The 22439-nt window shown below is 41.3% G+C and overlaps 1 protein-coding gene across 5 annotated transcripts in view; it reads left to right on the top strand.

Moving 5' to 3' along the window:
- Positions 1-22407, top strand: part of Kcnab1 (potassium voltage-gated channel subfamily A member regulatory beta subunit 1) — a 388290-nt gene extending 365883 nt beyond the window's left edge. For all 5 annotated transcript variants that reach the window (XM_035450521.1, XM_035450519.1, XM_035450520.1 and 2 more), the window contains 6 exons: positions 1478-1563; positions 2197-2317; positions 3353-3447; positions 10471-10591; positions 16032-16120; positions 20699-22407. In XM_035450521.1, the coding sequence (XP_035306412.1) occupies positions 1478-1563; positions 2197-2317; positions 3353-3447; positions 10471-10591; positions 16032-16120; positions 20699-20788 (602 nt within the window). In that variant the 3' untranslated portion in view covers positions 20789-22407. The remainder of the gene's footprint in view (positions 1-1477; positions 1564-2196; positions 2318-3352; positions 3448-10470; positions 10592-16031; positions 16121-20698) is intronic.
- The last annotated feature ends 32 nt before the right edge of the window (positions 22408-22439 follow it).

The raw sequence follows: 22439 nt of genomic DNA, 5'->3' as shown, positions 1-22439 counted from the left end.
AAGGAGAGTGGAAAAGTTTCTTATAATTTTTATCACGTTTGTTTAGCAAGGGATAAATAAACACAGTTAGGGTCTGTGATAAGATACTGATCACAAGACAAAGTGTTTAGCTAATAAGCCAAATTCCTCATTAGACAATAGTGAATAAAAGCATCCCCATCTTCAAAATAAACCAAAGGAATCTTAAAATAGCACATATAAGCCAAACAACAAAGATGCTGAAACCCCACCTAACCTTGGCTCTCTCAATCCAAATCCTGTTCCTTCAACTTAAATACAAATAAGACTACATCTACCCCAAGAGGGATATGGCATACATCTGTAATCATAGCACCCAGGAGGCAGAAACTGGAGGATTGCTATAAATTCAAGGGCAGCCTGTCGTACACAGGTGAATTCCAGGCCAGTCCAGGCTTTACAGTGACACTCTTGTCTCAAAAAACAAGAAAGAATAAAGAGAGAAAAACGATGGAAGGAGGCAGGGGGGAAAAGAGAAAAAGAAAGAGAGAGAGAAAGGAATGTCTCTACCCCAATTCTATTTTGAGCAAAGACTCTGTTCTGAAGGATATTTAATCTATGGATTATTGAGACACAAAGAATTCCAAGACCTTGACCCTTTAAATATGTCCAGGGATCTGGCATCCTAGGAGTATAGTTAACATGCTTCATGGAAGCAAAAGAAATCCAATGCTGTCTGAGGATTTGGCTAGCTTGAACTTGAGGCTCTTCGTGCCTCTGAGTCCTGTAGCTCATCTGGCTGGTGCCAAGAGGATTAGCTTAGCTCCACCCCATGGGGAGAGGATTAATCTTCTTGATCAGAAAATGTGATGTTAAACTGAAAGAGGCTAAAGTGTAAACTGGGTGGGCCCACCAGCAGGCCCTGGTGAAATCAATTACTTGGGTGTCTTAGAAGAAAGTTTAGTTCAAAGTAGTCAAGGACAGGGTGTGTCAAAGTGGGCTTTGCGTCCCTGTGGCTTCAGCTGTTTGTTCAGCGTTTTATATGTTTATCTTCCTGTTAGACACAGTTATTGAGTCATCTCTATTAAACGGCTATTGAGGATAAGGAACAGCTAGCTCTGCAAATCCACCATACAGAAGAGACAGGCCGTTCATCCTCTATGACCCTACATTCTACAGTCATAACAAATGCTTTTCCTCCCTTCTCACTTTGTGAACAAGATACTCAGTTCATTTATCAAAACAAGAACCATCAAGCCAAGTAAAGGAAGAACCTGTGGTAGTCATTACATTCTTAAAACTGTTTAGTATTGTTGCAAACTGAAAATGAGGTGTCAGTTTACCTGAAAGTACTGTCAAGCCTCCATACCATTGATGGTGAATGTTTGTTGTTACCAGTGTTACGTGTATTTATGTTAATCAAATAATTACATTAAATTGCTACCTTTTGGAGAGAGTAGGGGAAAACACATTACTCTGTAAAGTATATGTACATCGACTACTGTTTGGGCTTCCACAGAAATTGTTCGAGCCATGACACACGTCATCAACCAAGGCATGGCAATGTACTGGGGCACCTCGAGGTGGAGCGCAATGGAGATCATGGTGAGTTAACTTCTAGTTTTAACAGCTGCTGGGCACTGTAGCATTATTTTTTAGATACCATATTTAAGTTGCAATATCTTCTGCAGACCTTCTTACAATACCACGGCATTTGAATTCTAGGATTTGTTCCATTGTTAGGGAGATGGCTGTCAGGGCTGGAGCCCAACAGTTTAGGAACAAACGCAAGGAACCAGATCTCCAATGGGAATCATGTTTTAGCATGTTCTTTGCTGGCAAAAGAGCAAGGAAAATTTCAAAGCTAATGAAATATGGGAATAGAGTATTCTAGCTTTCTTAACAATAATCTTGTTGATAACTATTCTGCTTATAACATGCCACTTATAGATCACTTTTATCTGAGTGTTTAACTGGGTTTTATTTCTTTAAGAACCTAACCATATTCAAACAATATCTTCTTTATAATAGTCCATAATTCAAGCTTTGATTAATTTGTCCCAGACTTTACTCAGTCTAACCCTCCCAAAGAATAAGGATTTCCCACATATGGTACCTCTCTTGGTGAAAATTATGACCATAACTTTGCACATGTTTGGCTTATTTCCTTGCTTCTTATTTACTACACTGAAATGTAGTAAACTCAGCGTAAACTCAGTTACAATCTTCTGTCCCTAGGAAGCCTATTCTGTTGCACGGCAGTTCAACATGATCCCACCGGTCTGTGAACAAGCTGAGTACCATCTTTTCCAGAGAGAGAAGGTAGAGGTCCAGCTGCCAGAGCTCTACCATAAAATAGGTAATTTTCAAAATCACATCTGATCGTTCCTCACACTATGAGAACCAGTGATTGGGGGGAAGGGGATGTTAGGAAAATGCTTTCCCAAATGTTCCTAATTAATTTAATAGAGAAATGACAAGAACTATGCATCTCAGAGATTGTGGCAGAATCAGGTGGGACCACAGTCTACAAGGTACTGTGATAACAATCACAATCTTGTAAACTGTCATATAAGTGAACCCGAAGGGGTTCAAAACAAGGCACACACAAAGAGGATTCAGTGTATAAACTTGATTTGCATAGGTGCTTGCTCTAGCATAAACATGCATTTATCTGTGAATAGACTGAGTTCAAAAGCATATAGATAGCCACATGTCTCTCATGCTGTGCCTGTGACTGGAACAGAGGGGATTCAACAACAATCAAAAGTCAGAGCAATTTGATTGTGTGGAAGTGGTGCCTGGAGCAGGGATATAGACACAAAACAAACACAAGGAATTTCAGGTATTAGAAACATCAATAAACCCCGTATTCCGTCTTATATGCCAAAGCAGTTTCCAGAGATTACTTTTTTCCTAAAAATAATTGTCAAATACTGGACTGAAAACAATACAAACTCAACAATAGCCAGTGCTGTTCCTGTGGCACACCAGGCACTTTCTGTGTGGCAGCTGTGCTCCTGCTAAGTGCCAGGTACCGTCAGGCACTGGTGGATAAGCGAAGCACTGGCTCTCTTTGCAAGTCAAAGCTCTTATCTCTCGGTCTATGAATTGTGGCCATGAAAAGGTCATGAATAAGCCATATTTTCGGGTTCACTTATATGGCTCACTCCCAGGAACAGACAGTACATGTTTAATTGGTTTATAAAAGAATGAGGCACAATTTGTAAGTACTAAATTGTAATGGAAAGACGGATGCCGGTATGAACTCATTTATTTGGCCAGCTTTCCTCTAGAACTGACAGAGCTCTGTTTAAACACACCCTCACTTTTGGTCCCAATTGGCACAAGCAATTTTCTGTGATTGTGTGTTTTTGTTGTTTTTCCTCCATAGGGGTTGGTGCAATGACATGGTCTCCGCTTGCCTGTGGAATTATTTCAGGAAAATATGGAAATGGGGTACCAGAAAGTTCTAGAGCTTCACTGAAGGTATTTTCCTCAACTTGTAGAAAAGATTCCCAGGAAGGGCAGAAGGGAAGAAGATGGGTTAGAAGCAAAGCAGCGGCTCAGGCAGGGCTTCCCAGCTTAATCACACTGTGGCCTTGGCCAGTCATGGCCTCTGGCAGGGCCCCTTCAGCCCTGCCCAGGTTTCTGGTGCTGGCGACAGATCAGTCAGCACTTCACAATCTGCCTGCACAGAAACTTCGTCCCTGAGGAAGGAAAGAAAAGTGTCCAATCACCTGGTTGACTTGTCGACTCAAATCCCCACATTCTTACTTATTCTTATGTTAAAGGAGGTTATTTCATTCCTTGTCTGGAAGTGACAAAATTTTAAATCCCTTTTCTATATAAGAGGATTTAATTTTCCTTTTCTTGAGAAAACAAAACTTAACCCATAGAGGCTAAATCCATTTGAAGTAAACAGCTGTAGCTGGGTATGGCTTGAGATTGGCTTACATTTCCTACTGCATTTGGGGAAAGGGTAAAGAAAGAGGGCCCCCAGGGGACAGAAGCTGCACACATCATCACCAGTCTCCACTCTGCCCATGGGTGTTTTTATTTTATTTCTTTAAGTCAATACGTATTGTACAACATAGTGGGTTTCTTAATGGCATTTTTGTTCAGTTGTATCATATACTTGGACCACATTCACTCCTCATTGCCTAGTTCCATCTTAGACCCCTTTCTGATGATGAACTTAGTGGGGAGTACTATAAACATCTTTCCTTATTAACAACAAGGTGTCTGTGCTTTAAAAGCTTGGAAGACTGTGCAACAACATTAGAATCACAAATCACTCTGTAATGTCAAGAGATAGAGAATACACAATCTAAAAAAATTCACACAAGCCAAAGTCATCTCAAGAAGAAGCATATGCCCGACCCAAGCTCCAGCCTCCATTAGCACTGAACCAGCAGAACAGCCTAAGCCAAGCCCAGCCCTTTCCCAGTATAGCTGGGAGTTTGGGGCAGAGGGGTACCAGCACGGATGGGACAGGACAACTGACCACTGACACTTCCCAAACTAGAACTTTCTCAAGGCTCTAGGCCTTTCTGACTAGATGAGTTGAGCTTTTAGTTGTTGGTTCTCTAAAGTCACAAGATAGAAATATCCCCCAAAGCATGCTGACATGACAGTGTTCTCATTTCTAATTATCCCAAAGCACAGTTATCTCAGAATATTTAATGAGATCTTGTTCCTGAAAACTGAAGGTCATTCAGAACAAATTCTAAACAAGTCCATGAAGAAAAACTAACGGCCTCTTAGTCAAGGATGTGAAAAAGGAGGAAGGCAAGAAGGGCATGCAGGAAAAGGAAATTTGGAGAATTGAGCTTTTACTGAGCACCTACTATGTGCCAAGCAGTGAGCTAGAAGTTATCTTTTACTTCCTTGTATCTTCACAATGAGAAATGGACACAGTTAGCTTGCAATAAGTTGTGGCTAAGCTAAATTGCTATATACACATTCCTCTACTTATGATGGGATAATGCCCAGATAAGCACATTATACATTCAAAATGTACTGTCAAAAATGCACTTAATATGGCTAACCCACTGAATATCACAGTTTAGCAAACCCTTATCTTGAAAAAAGAAAAAGACAACTAATACATATCATGCAATTTATTGAATATTGGACTGGAAGTGAAAAACAGAGGTTGTATTGATACAACTTTTGCATACCAGTAAGAAAATCCCAAGTCAAACAATCTTAAGCTGGAGACCATCTGTATATTCTTTCATATGCTTTCCAAAAAATTCAAAGCACTTCACATATGTGGGCTATTTGTTCTCAGAGTAATCCTGCAAGAGGCAGGCTTCTGCCGGATGCAGAAACTGAAGCCCAAGGACATTAAGCAACATTAAGACCATAAACTCCTAACAGATAAAGCTGACTTGAGAACCCAGGCCATCTGTTTCCTTTCACACCCAGGTCTTTAAGGGAAGCAGTAGTTGTGCTGTATCTGGACCACATGACTGTGCAGCCTCTATCACTGTTTGATAAAAAACTCACACACAGATGGAAAACAACCACAAATGCACTAACAAAAGTAGGAAAGGGGTGGGGAGAATATATTAAATATCTGACTGTGGCTAAGTCCAAAAGTAACTGGGGAAATGTTTGGTTGGCTTTCATGAAGTCAATCAAGTAGACACCCCTGGAACACTAACAGGAAACGTTTAGAACCTGTCCAAAACAAAGGTTCGGAAAGTGCCAGGCTGCAGACTTCCACGAACTCTCCTGGCTCTGCACTATCAACCCAGTGTTTTCAGAGCAATATGCCTGTTCTTGGGAAAGCCACTTAAGCAGAACTACCAAAGTGAAAAATGAAAATAAAAATGAAAGAAGCAAATGGAAGGACATCCTCAGGACTACATTATAGAGCTAATAGAAAAATTAGAGACAATTTTTAGCACAGCCCTCCCAATGGTTCATATAACATTGTTATTATCACTGAAATGCTAATATTATTTTGTGCCTGCTATATTGAACTACTATTGAAGAATCAATCATTTTTTAAAATGACTCTCCAGGGCTCTTTCAGTAAACAAGATTAGCCAGAGAATTTTCTGGGCATCCTCTTCTGGCTGGCCCCATCCCTCTAACTCCATGTCATCAACTCTAGACTCCACTGTTGAGAAGCAAACTGCTTCTTCCAATCTAATAGATGTCCCATGGGATCTGTTAACCCTAATAGGATCTACTCACATAAGCTTCTGCTCAAACTTCACTCTCCTTTAGATCAGCAATGCCTCTGCCCAAGATCAAGCCATCCTCATCAGATGTCATAGTGCTACCTCACATTGTAGCCTCTTCATCCTCACCCTGCTTAGCAAGGCTCCAAATCCTCCAGACCACATCAGGTTCACCCCTGCACAGCCCTGATGTAGGTCTTCATCTTTCCTTAGCAGGTTTACTGCAGGAGTGAACTTGGACGCTTCCATTTCCTCCCTTTTCTCAACAATCCACCCTTGTGGTCAATTATATTTCTAAAAGACCATATCATAATACATTTTTAAATGCTTTCTTGACTTCATAAATCCCAAATCTCTTGGAATCTAAGTCAAGTCTATTTCCCATTCTTATCTCTACTATCCCATGTTATTTCATTGCCTACCCAAATACACTGTGCTCTCCTTTGCCTCCTAGAAGTGTTCTTTTCATTCTCCTGTGGTTTTCCCATCTTCTCCTCAAGAACAAAGCCTGTAGCTTAATGAAGTTATTGAGTTATTTGCACTTTCCTCTATTTATTCCATCAACACTTCTTACAGAGACTTGGAGTTCTCTGGTTGTCAGAGACAGAGCTCAATGTGAACAACCTCATTCTAAGAACTCTGTTGTCACAAAGACAGCCCTTTAGGATGGAGTGGGGCATGGCTTGGTTGTGATCTGTCCATGGATTTGAATATGATTTAGTCCTCTGTCTCCTCTACTTATCTCTAATGGATATGCCATTTTCTTCACTATACACCAATCTTGCCAATGAAGCTGGGAGCAGGGAAACTGGTAGCCACACCCCTAAGACAATGTATCCTAGAAGAAAAGAGATCTTTGATTTACTAGCTTCAGACCAGAAAAGAATGGCCAAAGTTGTCCAACCTGTGAGACCAGAAACAGTAGCCAGGAGAGAAAAATACTTTGCTCAGCCCAGCCACACACCATTTTGTTGAAGTATTTTTCATAAAGAAAGTGCTACAAACATGGCTCCCGAGGAAATCATTGAAGCAGGAAGGTTACTCAGCTACAAAACACTAGAGTTCTTAGATATTGACTTGTGGATGCTTTTTGTTTTTTTTAAGATTTCTTTATTTATTATGTACAGTGTTCTGTCTGCATGAATGCTTGCAGACCAGAAGGGGGCATCAGATCTCATTAGAGATGGTTGTGAGCCAACATGTTGTTGCTGGGAATTGAACTCGGGACCTCTGGAAGGGCAGCCAGTGCTTTTAACCTCTGATCCAACTCTCCAGCCCTATGGTTTGTGGATGCTTCTAAGACAGAAACTAAATCTCTCTAACCCATCACAGAGCCCAGAACGATTCAATAAATGCTGACTGAATGAATGATAACCCAAAACATAAGATAAATTAACTAGCACTTTGGCAAATATTACTGTGTTGGTCACTGGGGATACAGAGCCCAATGGGTTAACCCTGATGTTCAAAGAACCACCTCAGGGACTTCCACAGAGGCACACATGTCAAAGGAAACTGGTGAAGCAACAGAGTCCATAGCACTGTGCCATCCAAAGATTGTCAACCATATTCACCATCAGTCTTCTTACAAAACCCGGAGTCACTTCAATAATTAATATTTTAATTATATTTTATCTCTTTCCACTATTAACATTTTTCCATTTGAAACGAAGTTAAAGCTATTTATTTACAAAGCAAAACAAACAAAAAGCCCTTTGTTTCCTTTGGTATTAGGAAAGCAGTATAAATAAACATTGTATTTTTTACAACCTAACTCCTACACATTTCACTGATTATGGCAACAGTGAACCATGCAGTATTGAGAGTCAGAAGAGAAGAATTCAATAGTATATATTTATATTTGTGAGTGTGGATGCACACATACTACTGTGCATACGTGGCAGCCAGAAGACAATCTCAGGTGTCAGTCTTCACCTTCCATCTTATGAGACAGGGTCTCTTTTTTGTTGCTCACTCCCACATACATCAGGCTAGCTGGCCCATGAGGTTCTGGAACTCTCCTGTCTCTGCCACTCATATCACTGCAGAAGTGCTGGAATTACAGGCACATACATCATCCCCAGTTTTGTATGGGTGCTGGGGATCCAAGCTCAGGTCTTCAGTTTTGTGCAGCAAGCACTGTACCCACTGCATCATCTCACCAGCCAATGCTGGCTATTTTTAGAAGCCTTTCAATATGATTGATGTATGTGCATCACACACACACACACACACACACACACACACACACACACACACTGCATTCCAATCTTAAGAAAAATAATTTATTACATATATTTCAAAAATAGAGTAGTTCTATAAAACATAAATCAAGCATTCTTAATATGCATGATATATGCTGAAATCTCAAGAAGTCTACTTTTTTCCCCCTGATGGATTTTTAAATTTTTTATTTAAATTAAAAATGTTATTTTACATACCAATCCCAGTTTCCTCTCCCTCCTGTCCTCCGATTCCATCCATCAACCCCTCTATCCCACCCCCATCCACTCCCCAGGGAGGGTGAGGGTTTCCTTGGGGGATCATCAAAGTCTGTCACATCATTTGGGGTAGGACCTAGGCCCTCCCCCGTGTATCTAAGCTGAGAGAGTATCCCTCCATAGAGAATTGTCTCCCAAAGTCAATTTGTGCACTAGGGATAAATACTGGTTCCACTACCAGAGGCCCCATAGACTGCCTAGGCCCCCAAATGACACCCACATTCAGGGGGCCTGAAGTACTCTACTTTTTAAAAACTGATCAAAAGCGCTTGTCTATTACTTTCTCACTTTGTGTTTGAGTCACATTCAGAGATACTGCTTCCCTGAAAGACCATGAAATTTAAGTGAGGATTAGGAATATGTTCCCTTCGGATACCCACAGCTGTTCAGGGATGTCTGATGTAGGCAGCACGCTGGGTCAAGAAGGCTGCCTGGGCCCTAATCATGAGCTCATTGTTCATAGCCATTCACCCCATCACCAGCTGTCATCTCTGGAGATGTCACTTCAGGCACCCTTCCTCTAGAAGAATCAGAGACTTCCCAAGACTGAAGCTGGGAAAGCCTTGGCCATTTCCCCAAGCACAGTCCCAAGTGAAGAACCAGACCATAAGCCTTTGATATCAAGGAGCAGACAGAACTGGGGCAGCTTGCCCTTCTCTTTTTCACATCTGTAAAATTATTCCAAAAATCACAATAAAACATAATGTGGTTATCCTTTTCTTTGGAAATTCTTAGAGGGATGAAAAAATACTTAATGAAACAAAAGCCAGCAGCCTATTGAAATCATTTGGGAAGACTGCCTATGGCCAACTGCCAACTGCAGAGCTTCCTTCTGCCTCTGGGAAGGTTCCGATCCATGGCTGCAAGGAAAAGAGGAAGGTTCTTAACAGACACCCACTCACTCCTTCCCTTCAGCTATTGCTGGTTAATACTGGCCTTGTATAGTAGAGAATTAATTCCCATCTTCTGTAAGAGCAGAGCCTTCTGCAAAGTAGGGCAATAAGAAATTCTCAAAGACTTTTCATATTTGGGTAAGTAAACTCACTCAATAATCATAGTCAGTCTTTTCTCATGTTTTAAAAGAGTAGTTTCCTGGGTTGTCTTTTAAACACCTAATCTATTGATTCAATTTGTGGCATTAAAACCAACCACAATAGGAAGTCAACATAAAGCTCTCATAATAATAATATTATTGTAATTATTATAATTATCATATCACTATGTTAGGAAGCTGAAGAGGTGGTCAAGTGACTACTAACACTTTGTACTGTTGCAAAGAACCTGAGTTCAGTTCCCAGAAACCATGTTGAGTAGCTCAGAACTGCCTGGTACTCCAGCTCTTAAAGGTCTAACATCCTCTTATGTTCTCAAAGGGCATCTGCACACATACACACATACACATAAATAAAACATTTTAAAAGAACAATGAGGTTAGGGATGGAATAAGGTAAAAGAGACAAGTTATAACAATAATGCAAAACAATGATCTTCAGGGGACAGAAAACTCTCCTAAAAGAAAGCTGTGTGTGTGTGTGTGTGTGTGTGTGTGTGTGTGTGTGTGTGTGTGTGTGTGTTTCCACATGAGTTCGGGTACCGTCAGATCCCCTGGAGTTAGAGTTATAGATAGTTGTAAACTGCCTGATGTGGGTGCTGTAAATTTAACTCTTGTCCTCTGAGAGAGAGCAGAAGATGCTCTTAACTGATGAGCCCTCTCTCCAGCCTCATTCTGACCTCCTTATATTTTATTGAATTAACAACTTTTGACATCACACCCATACAAGACACTACTGCTTACATGTCATTGTTATCCCCAGTGCTACCAGTGGTTGAAGGAAAGAATTGTAAGTGAAGAAGGGAGAAAGCAGCAAAACAAGCTAAAAGACCTTTCTCCGATTGCTGAGCGTCTGGGATGCACACTACCTCAGCTGGCTGTGGGTAAGAGAATGACTAGGGGATGGCAGAGTGGGGTCTGGATCTGGGGTAAATTTCACTGAGAAGACTAAAGATGTACTTTTCTATGGCTGACCCACACCCTGCCATAGTAACATGTCGACTGTGGGGGCAGGCTGATCTCAGGAGTATCAATTTCTGGTACATGTAGCAGAAAGTGAGTTATTCAAAGTTTCCCAGAATTTTCTGTATGCTACGACCTTGTTTCTTCCCTTTCTCCTTATAAGATGGTTACATGAGAACACAAGGAGAGAGAGAAAACAAAGTTAGGTAGGTAGAGAGACAGGGAAGACCCTGGGAGGCATAGGAGGAAAGGAAATGATAAAATGTATTATATGAAGAAACTTTAATAAAAAAATTAAGATGCACACATATTCAAGTGTCTGAGGTGAACTGTGTCATTACACAATGACACCCATTTCTTCTGGCTCAGGCTCCTTCCCCTGTTGACACTGAGCCAAAGTTGGTAAGAGGTTGAGAAATAGGGCTACAAAGAGGCCCTTGGCTCCTGCCATACCGAAAGCTGATACTGCAAGGGCAGCTTCCCCTGGAAACATTTCAATAGCCATGAAAATTGTTCTTCTCATGCTGTGTAGTCCGTGAAAGGTCATAGCCACCCAAAAACCACATGCACTGGCACTGTCCATTAAAACATAATGGGAAGTCCTTATTTCGTTGCAAATCTGCCAATGGCCATATTAAGAAAGCAAAACAGGCAGTAGAAAGATTGCTCAGTGGTTCCGAGTGTTCACTGTTCTTCCAGAAGACCAGAGTTTGATTCCCAGCACTCAAGTCTGGCAACTCACAACCCCTCTGTAACTCAAGATCCAGGAGACCCAAAACCCCCTTCTGGCCTCCACAGGCACCTAAAGACATAGGACATACACACACACACACACACACACACACACACACACACCTTTAAGAAATATTTTAAAGTGAAACAGAAAGAGGTGAAATTAATTTTAATAATCATCTTATTTAACACAATTTACCCCCAGGTTACCATTTTTACATATAGAAAATTAATAAGGTTTTAAAAATACTCATTTCAGCCTGTTTTCAAAACACAGCATATATTTTACATAGGAAGCACCTTCAGCCTGAACATGGGCTCAATAGTCACCATAGTTAGTAACCCCCGAATTGGATACAAAAGCATTCAGACTTGCAGGGATTGGGGGAGTGCCAGGCTGTGTTATATACACTTCACAGCCATTGTCTTACCTTCTTAGGTTCAATCCTGTGAGGTACATATTATGAGGAACCCTGTCTCACAAATGTCAGTGGATGATTTACTACAATTGGCATGGTAACTGAGAAAGGAATAAAATAAGCGTTAAGTCCAAGGGGGAAATTTTCCTAATAAGAAACAGCAGCAAATGAGATACACTGACCCAGAGAGATAAACAGCCCAGGGTAAGGTCTGTGCAAATAAGTAACAGAGTACTGGTTGATAGCTTGCCTCTGCTGTGGTTAGAAATTTAAAAATCACAGCAAACAGTACTAGCAAAATGGAAATGAAGGTTGGAGGGATGGATGGTCTGTTGGGGAGTGCCAAGGCTAACAACCTGAATCTGATCTCCACCTCCAGAAGCCATAGAGCATATATACATAGAACTAGACATCCTAGGCTTGAAGTTTTTTTTTAACACACACAAGAAAAATATATTCTACTATTGTAAATAAGATTTTAGGTGGTAATATTAATTGAGTATACTTGGCCCTCCATACCCACAAAATCAACCAACCATTTACATTGTATTAGGCATTGTATGTAATATGAAGATGACTTAAAGAATACAAAATGTATATGCAAATGTGCCATTTTATAAAACAGAATTTAGGGTGCCTGCATTCCGGGAAAGATGGAACCAAATCCCCACAAATACCAAAATGCTTACATTAAACTATGGAAGAAACAGAAGAACATTATCTTCCTAGAGAGGAAACCTTTTAAAAATTTAGACTTCTCTGGATATTAGATATTCATGACGTACTCTTTGTACGGAGCTTGGGTTTAAATTGATACATGCTGTCTTTCCCTCCCTTTCTTCCTTCTATGCCCTAGATCAATGGCTCTCAGACTGTGGGTCATGACTCCTCTGGGGTCAAAAGATCTATTTACAGGGGTCAAATATCGGATATCCTGCATATCATATATTCACATTATAATTCATAACAGCAGTAAAATTACAGCTATGAAGTAGCAATGAAAATAATCTTATTTAGGGGTCACCACAACATGAGGAATAGTATGAAAGGGTTGCAGCATTAGGAAGTTGAGAACCACTTCCATAGATGTTTTTCTTGCCTGTCATCTTCTTGCTTTACAAGTAGTTGTTTTTATCCACAGAATTCTCAGACCCAAAAAGGAATGAATTCCATACTTACTGTCTTTGATCTCCAAGGACAGAGTGTGACTCGGGGAGGGGAGGATTCTAGCAGGAAACAGACTGTTTGGATCTGCATGTTGCTCCCAGGTCACACTTGCCCAGGAGCCAGCTAACAGGCACTACGGATGTGCTTGCCAGGGATACCCAGTTAGACAGGCTGAGCCAGCACTCAGCTCACTGGCAGCTAACAGGCAACAGAGATGTGCTTGCCAGTGATACCCAGTCAGACAGGCTGATTATGAAGAATCAGCTGCAGGTGCTCTCCATGGATTGGCCAGCTCTGTAAAGCAGGTTCTCTTAGCCCTGCAGCCCTTAGAGGAATCAAGTGTTGCTGAAACAGGTTCACTGCTTTGCACTGAACTTCCATTGGTTGCAAAAGGAATTCCAAATGCAAAGAAGAAGGTAATAAAGCAGAGGGAAAGAAAAAAGTGGGGAGAGAGTACCTAATATGACCACCTAAAGGATTCAAAGGCCCAGTCCTGGAAACAGCATAGAGAACCAGCTGACAGCAGGGCCTTGAGTAAAAGGAGGCAGATGTGCCGGAAATGAATCAATCATCTATGCTCCTGTTTCTCCAGCAAACATTTAATAAGAGTGTCCCATGTGCCAGGTATGGAGTGGGTTGCTGAGCATCCAATTCAAGATAGCCACATCCCACAGCCTAAAGAGCAAGTTAAGAAAGTGAACAGATACGAGTACAAGGTTTATAGTTTTGAAAAGTATATGGGGCTAGGGGATGAATGTGTAGGGCACACAAGCTGGCCTGGAATTCAGGGTAGGTTTCCCGAAGAAGGCAGGACTGCTGGGAACTTCAGAGGATGAGATGTTAATGAGGCAAAGGAAAAGTGAGGGCAAAGGTGCATTCCAGGCAAGGGGCTCCCAGAGGAGGAGAAATGACTGATGTTTAGGAATAGAGATTAACAAAGCAGTTTCCTGAAGCACAAAGTCCAGGCAGGGAACCTTGAAGCCAGAGAGGCAGAATCAAAAATAAGATCTGCCAGGGTAAGATTTGCATGTCATCTTAAAGGAAAGTGATCTTGTCAGGTACAAGCTGAAGTCAGGAAAGTGTTACTACAGAAGCTGCGGCTAGGAGTAAGGGATCTGTATTAAGGGAGGGGCAGCCCAAGCAAAAAGCAGGAAAACCAGTGATTCTAGGGAGAGCTACTGAGGGCTGAATGAGGACAGTGGCAGCAGAAGAGGGATAAACCAGAGCGGTGATCCTCAAATGTCTACATAACAAAATACTACAAAACAAGGAAAGGATACACCACCAAAACACAGAAGCAACTAGAGAACATGTGCATGCGAAGTGACAGAAATCAAATACAAAAGGCAATGGCTTTATCCTATTTAAAATGAAATATTCGGGAAGACTGATCTAGAAACCAGCAGTAAGCGATTGCCTAGGGTGGAAGTAAGACTAGGTAGGCATCAGGGATTTTGTTGTGGTGATGGGAACATTCTACTAAAGTTGAATTTAAAACAGTAATGGTTACACTCTAAAATAGCAGAGGGCTGGTAAACTTTTTAAAAGGTAGTTAACGTACACTTTAAAACAGATAAGATTATTTTTGATATGTAATTTCTATCTCAATAAAGCTTTTTCTCCCCTTCCCCTTAAAAGTTTAAATTCCCAGGCTGGAATATAATCCAGTTAGCAGAGTGATTACCTAACATTCGTGAAGCCTGAGTTTAAATCTCAACACCACATAAACCCTGGACCCTCTAATCCCAGGATTCAGGAGATAGAGGCAGTGAATCAGAAGTTCAAGGTCATCCTTGAGCTACAGATAAAGTTCTAGGGGAAAAACAAGTTATCCAGAAGTACTTACAAGCTCATCTCAAGCCACAATCTTCTAAGTAAAAAATCTTTTATGCGGCATAGAAAGGGTTTGTCACAAGCCCCCCACATAACTCTGTTACATCTAAGGATAAGAAGCAGCGGACTAGAGAAACTGGAAGAAGAAACAACTAGACATGGAATTTAAGAGGGAAGGTAGAACAAGAAAAAGACAATTCTTAAAGATTCCAGATTTGTAGAATGAGAGACCAAGATGCTGACACTGAGCCAAATGAGACTGGCAAAGCGAGACAATAACAGGTGTTCAATGCCGGAAGGTCCAGCAGAAACAGGCAGTTCATGCTAGGATGTTCATTGTAGCCAGGGTGTTCCTGAGGGCCTGTGATTCCAACACTCTCAAGAAGGCAGCAAAATTAGTTCAAAGGCATCCCTGCCTACACAGCAAGTTGGAGATCAGCCTGGCCTACATGAGGCCCTGTCTCAAAACAAACAAACAAACAAAAAAAAACCAAACAAACAAAAAAACTACCAACAGCACCAAAAAAGAATAGACCTTATGTCATTTGAGGAAAAAGATGACCAAAGGCCAGATAGGTTTACCAAGTTGGCAAAGACCCAATGGCGAGATGGCAAAGGAGGGGGCATGTGGGGTACCAAACCATGAGATTCTATGGTTCTAGACAGAACACACCGCTACCCTGAAGGAGAAAACACAGGTTCAGTTTTGATGGGATTTGCTAAAGCAGAGGAAGGACTGGGGTTTGGGAGTTGGGTATAAAAAAAAAAAAAGCAACTGAGATAATCAATGCAAAGGTTGACAGATGAGGAAAAGTGACACCATGTATAAGACAGAAAAGGAGCCTGGCAGAAACAAGAATCCAGACATTATTAGTTGGTGAGCAGTGCTCGGTATTTTCAGGAATAAAGTATTCCTAAGATAGGTAGCTATTTGTATTGAACTCTGGTACTTGGGGCAAAACACTAGAAAGCCAGAGAGAGCCATAAACTTACTATTCAAATTCCTAGGTTGATTGCATTAAACTTCTGAACATGAGGGGTGCTGTCTTAGTTTTAAATCCCAGAGAACACTGTGCTTCCTGTATCTTACACAAGCAAATATGCACATGCACACAGAGAAAGGTTGATAAATTTGGGTTGTAGCAAACATAATGGTAGCTGATGCTTATAGCTCAACAATAATCCTGACCCAGTGCTCTGTTCTTTCCAGCCTGGTGCCTGAGAAATGAGGGTGTGAGTTCTGTGCTCCTGGGATCATCCACTCCTGAACAACTCATTGAAAACCTTGGTGCCATTCAGGCAAGTATTGTAGCCCTTTTCAGCAAATTCCAGGAATGCTACAAATGTGTCTCCAGGCAGTGTCCTGGACAAGGTATAGGTGGACACTAAGCTGTAAGCAGCAACAGCACAATTACACAAAACCTGGATCTAGCTATGGCTGTCCTCTGCTTGTTTAACAAACAAGTTTCTCAAATTCTACAGCAGCTCATTTTCTTGTGGGCCAGTGCATTCCAATGTCATACCTGGCAACTGACTTCCTAGGTCTAACCATAAAAGCATGTTTAACTGCCTGCTTGAGATGTAACACTTATAAGACAACACCACCTCATTTATTCATTTGTTCCTGTCACAAACTACTGCCAACATACTATGCCAAGTGACTCCTTTTCAGTCATCTAGCAGCAGCCTGTGATGCTCACTCATCATACCTTTTAGGATGTGTGATAACTGTCTGTCCCCTCTGCGGGACTGGAAGGCTGAAGGTCAGAGACCTCTGGCTCTCTTCTCCATTGACTTCCCACTTCCTACTATGTGGCCCTTAGTTATTACTCCAGAAGTAACTGAGGAATAAACTCCAGTTTGGAACTTTCAGGATCACATTCCCCTGGAAGCAAATCCAGAAGGCCCATTCCACACCTGAAGGCCAGGTGCTGGATTGAGGTTGCAGCAGCACCTGGGTAATATGTAGAAGCAGGAAGAGGAAGGACATCTAAAGATGCTCAGGAGCATCTAAGGAAGGGATGGGTTTGGTGGTCTGATTTCTTCACCACTGAACACAAGTCCTGAGCCTGCCCCTCTCTGTTTTGCTGACAATCCTAGGATGAGCCTGTCCACTGCTTAGCCATAACCTGTGGAAACATGCAAAGGTGACTCCCTCTTGCTCTCTGGGGAATAAAATGTCACAGCTTCTCCTCTATCCATCTATTCCTAAGACAAGTCCTGCCACCTCTCCCAAAGCCAGAGATGAAGGTGGAGACAAGAGTATTTAAAACCCCCTTTTAGAAACCAACCAGAATGCACTGGACACTAAGTGGTACAGACTGCTTGCCTAGCCACCACCTTTCTCAGGACCAGGCAGTAGGGTAATCCTCTCTGCCTGTTTCCAAACCCTGCCCACCCATAGTTTCTCCTAGACTCTGTGGGATCTGACCCTTCACAGCAAATGCCCCCTCTAATGAACCATCTTCTTTCATTTTCAGTTATACACTGGGAAAAGATACAGTTACACAAAGATGATGGGGTTGGGGCACAGTTTTTACCCAGAAGAATTGAAATTCAATTCAGTGATTTCAATTCTATTCATATATGGGATACTTACTGCATCTGGCGCCAAGCCAGACAGTTGGGTTACTGTGATGAGTAAGAATGAGATCCTGCCCTCAAACGGCTGGAGGGCTAAGAAAGAGTAAATTAAGAAATCTATCTATACTTTAAAGCCAGTCTCTGAGAACTCACTATGTATGAGGTACTGACACCACCACAGGACACAAGATACTGTCCAGTCTTCAACAAGTTTACATACATACTAGGAGACTGATAAAAATGTACAAAATTTCAGATTCTGTAAGGGCTACTAAGCAAACAGAATGTTGTACCAAAGAACAAGTAAGCCTACTTGACATAGTAGCTTTGCAAAAGCCCCCTCCCTATAGGATGTTTATTCTGAGTCTTTGGATTGATTTACATGCCTCCCCACAGCATGAAAGAAACCCAGGAATATATTCCAGGAACAAATAGAGCAATGTAAGGGACCTAGGTTGGGAGGGAACATGGCTTACAAGTACAGAATCCTTTATAGGTTTTAAAGAGAGCAGATATGCTTCTATGTGAATGTTCTGAGATTCCTGAGCTGCCCCTAAGGAAAGCAGAATGCAGGGCTGTGATCATCACCTAGGCAATGGGAGTGGAGTGGACAGATCTGCAGATTTGGGAAAGACAGATAAAAATCTTGGCAGGAAGAGAATGCAGAATTCCTATCATGCTAACACTGTGATCCCCAATCCCAGGGGAAGTAACAGCTAGGAGCAGGCATGAAGCAGCAACCCTAGATCTGAGCGGTCAGAGCAGTAAGAGCCTATTGGACAGTGAGGGAAAGGATACTTTTAATTCCCAGAGCATTTCCTCCCTAACAAGGTTCTGGCTGGCAGCTGGTTGGCACTTCCATTCTCTAAGGGCAAAGATGAGGGATGATACCCTGGCAGCCTCATTGCTAGCACACGGGCCTACCAAACTCCCTTCTTCCCCCCAGCACGTAGGAGTCTAGACATGATGTAATGGAAGCCCTGGCTGTGGTGAAAAGTAGACTGAATATCTGGGGAAGCCAAACACTGATGGGATTGACTACAAATGTACAGAAAATGTGGAGTGCTGGCTGCCATAAGGAAGGGAAAATTTGGGGACTGGAAAAGTAGTAGTAGCTGCACTGCACAACAGAATATGCCTATGTACAAGAATGTGTACACACGCGCACACACACAGGAACCTCAGTTCAGACCCAATCCCCACATACACCCCAATAGTGGTCGAGGTGCCACCTCCAAAGTAACCACCCTCCAACCTGCAAAATCCCCCATCATTCCCAAAGAACACAGTCCTGGAGGCCCTCCCTGATGACCCCCCAGTCCCAGCAACACTAGTCAAACTTCACCTTAAACCATCAAGTCTTCCAGGCAGTGTAACAATAAGGCTGCACAACTGGTACAATCTCATTAAATCTGCACAATAGCTTAAAAGTTGTACAACTGGTTTAATCTCATGAAATCTGCATATCTTAAAATGTTTTTTAAAAAAGTATCTTCAGTGTTTTTAGTGATCTCACACAAAATGGCTCCTTCAGAAAACACTTGACTTTTAACACTCCACAAGTCTTCATGTCTTACTCAAGTACTTTTATATTTTCACTGTTTCCAGCTGATACATATTTGAGACATAATAAAGTTTGGGTTTTTTGTTTTGTTTTGTTTTCCTCTCTCACATGGCTAGCCCTCTGGATTTTTCTTCCACTAAATCCATTTTCTGATCTCCAATCTCATTGTTAAGTCTCCGAGTAACATTAGCTATTTAGAACCTGAAACTCCAGAGCTAGCTAATGGGAAACAAAACTCCTTAGCTTCAGGTAGAAAAAAACAATAACCAGAACCACAAGTTTCCCAGGCAGAGGAGCTGAACTATTGTGCCAAGCCCCAAGGCCACTAAGGCCAGCCCTGGTGTAGAGACAAGGTCACCTCGGCCAGCAGGACTGCAGCAAAGGGTGAGGCCCAAACCTCAGAATTGTTCATCCTAATTGCAACTCACCAGCCTCTTCACAGACAGGGTCAGACTATTCCAGGGAGAAAGCTGGTCTTCGTCCCGTCTCGTGGTAGAATGTGTACACTGGGTTTACTTATAATAAATGCTGGCCCTGAGTGAGCAGCTGCCTGCATGCAAGTCAGCTTAGAGGCCCCACATGCACACAACACATCCTGCTCCACAGTCACTCCCCAGACCTCCTCCCTTCCCATTCCACTGTCAGTAGCCTTCAGTCCTGTACTGTCTGTCCCTTAAGACTGTGTATCTGATGGGACCAAGTCCTTACAGCAGTGAGTCTCCATCTGTGGGTCTCGACCCCTTTGAAGGTTATACTGTCCTTCACAGGGGTCTCATACCAAATATTTACATTATAATTCCTAACACTAGCAAGATTATAGTTAAGGAGTAGCAGCAAAAATCATTTTATAGTTGAGGTCACCACAACATGAGGAAGTGTATTAAAGGGTTGCAGCACTGCCTGAGAGGTTCCCCCACAACCCACAGAAAGAAGTCCTAACTCTACAGTGGCATTCAAGCTCCCCTACACATTCCAGCTTCTTCTCCCTTACTCCCACCATCCCCACTAGTCCATCCGTGCTATCACTCCATCTCATTAATCACATCCATGCCATTCCATCCATCTGGGAGGCCTGGTAAGCTGCAAACATCCTTCACCAGTTCTAAGCAGCAGCTGGAAACTCTATTCCCAGTCTCTAGATCAATGCTATCCACTGCCACAGCTTCTAGCCTATTTGAGTACATGAATAATGATCATGGCCTGTCCAAATATGTGTGTGCATGCATGAGTTTATATATACACTTAAGTATATATGTTCACAGGATTTGAACAGGACTTAGCAATAACTCCCAAATTACCTTAATTTTCTTTACTAATTTATTAAAATTACTGAATTTATTGAAATTAAAATATTAAAGTGATAGATATTAAATAAAATGTGTTAGTGGATACAATGGAATAAAAATGTATTAATTACAACATTTTAAGACAGGTGACTTGCCTGCTAGAAAAGCTGAAACACAGATTACTTACATTGAATTTCCACTAGTTAGAGCTACTCTGTATTGCTATGAGACTTCACTTATGTTTTCACTATTTCTTTAGTCAACAAACACAATCTCTGACTTGAAGCTCTGTTCAGTGTGGAGAATGGGGGTGGGGGTGGGGGCTCCATTCCAACTCTGGCTTGCAAATAAACGGCAAGTATAAGTGACTGCTTAATGCTGAATACTTCGATACAAATGCTCAACACTAACACCATCCTTTGTGCTTCTCCTCCACCCCCTCAGGTCCTCCCTAAGATGACATCACATGTGGTAAATGAGATTGATAACATACTGCGCAACAAGCCCTACAGCAAAAAAGACTATAGATCATAAGGCAATGCATGAGCCCCAGACACTGCATGGGTAAAATATGGTGGGTAGGCAGTGCAGAATGACCTTATTAGACACTCTTCTCAATCACTTAGCAGCTTGCTGCTCAACCTCTAGTGTCCCAGGATTCTCTGAGGTTTCTGCTGTTGCTACCACTGTGCACTCTGAATTCTGAACAAGTGAAAATTCACAACCCAGAAAATCCATTCTATTTTCTTATCTTGGACTGGTCCCCTATCCTTGCATTGTTCTGTGCACCTCATGCTTCTGCAATGGAAAGAATATTGGGATAGGGGAAATCTATTATCTTCAGACATTCGTAACTTAAAGGAGGCTGTACATATATATTTTTTTCAAAAGAGCAAAATTCGCAGAATAGAAACAGTATGTGAGCTGCATAGGAAACAGGATATCCTCACTCTTTAGTCTTGCTTGGGAGAACAAACAGAATTTACTTTTTTCATATTCCATATTCACATTAGCAAGTTTTAAGTCACCTGTCATTCAACACTAAAATTTCTAGGTATTTGTTTTCACTATCTTGAAGTTTTTTGTTGTTACTTGGCCCTGTACAATTTATCTGGAGTACCTGTTAGGATTCTAATGTGTGTATTTACACATAGAGGTATAAAAGTATGGATACCCCAATCTTTACTAGATACATAATGGCTAATTTATAAAAGGGTTACAATGCTATGGAAACAGCTTTGAATAAAATGTTGTGTTCATTTTTTACATTTTATTAAAGCCAGCATATACTTTGAATTGCTTGTAGGCACAATTCCTGCAAGTTTAAATATTTGAGCTTTAAAAATACACATATACTCAGTTTTTTAGTAAAACCTATAAATACCCAGATAGGCAAGTGTTGAGTTTACCACTGGGGCATTATAATGTAATGCTTGGTACTTTCTGAGGCGTTAACATGGAAACAAAGCATAAACAATGTAAACAACATGTTGCCATTCCTTAGCATATGCTGGATGAATTAACTTGCCCAGAAAAAAAGCAAAATATTCAAAAAGCTCCTGATTCTAATTGTATCACCCATTACACTGTATGCATGAGAGCTCTTTGCATGCAAAAAGGGGCTTAGCTTTGTGCTCAGAATCTGAGATACACCCAGCCCTGACTCTACTTCACCTCACTATCCCACTTGAGAAAAATTGTAAGACTATGCTGTGTGGATATCTGCATATAAGGAGAAAACACAGGGTGTTTTTTTCTTCCTTTTCTGTAAAGGTGGGATCACTTTCTAACTTTGTCTATCTGTAGATGGACAAAATTCTACTTCATGTAGTCAGCAAGTTCCCTATCACTTTAAGAATTATAAAAGAAATATATGAACTTAAAATCATTTTCAGATATGTATCATATGGTTAGGTTCTAAATCTCAAACCATCAGTGTCAGATACCAAAATGATTGTTACTACCTAGAGTTTAATAGGCAATTTGGAAGTTCTGCCCATGAGTATGTGACTAATGATGGAGACTAATTAACTTTCCAGCTATTCATTGTAAATTTAATCCACTGAACTACTGTATGTATAAATGAGTGAAATGTTGTCTAAAGGAAAATCAACTCATTTGCTTAAAGTAATAAAGGCATCTGTGTAATTCCATAATGCATCTTTGGGTCTTTCATTATAAGGCT

The sequence above is a fragment of the Cricetulus griseus genome (genome assembly GCF_003668045.3).
Source record: "Cricetulus griseus strain 17A/GY chromosome 1 unlocalized genomic scaffold, alternate assembly CriGri-PICRH-1.0 chr1_0, whole genome shotgun sequence".
In the NCBI taxonomy this organism is placed as follows: Eukaryota; Metazoa; Chordata; class Mammalia; order Rodentia; family Cricetidae; genus Cricetulus; species Cricetulus griseus.
The sequence above is the reverse complement of the archived record's forward strand: the minus strand, read 5'-3'. Positions and strand labels throughout refer to the sequence as shown.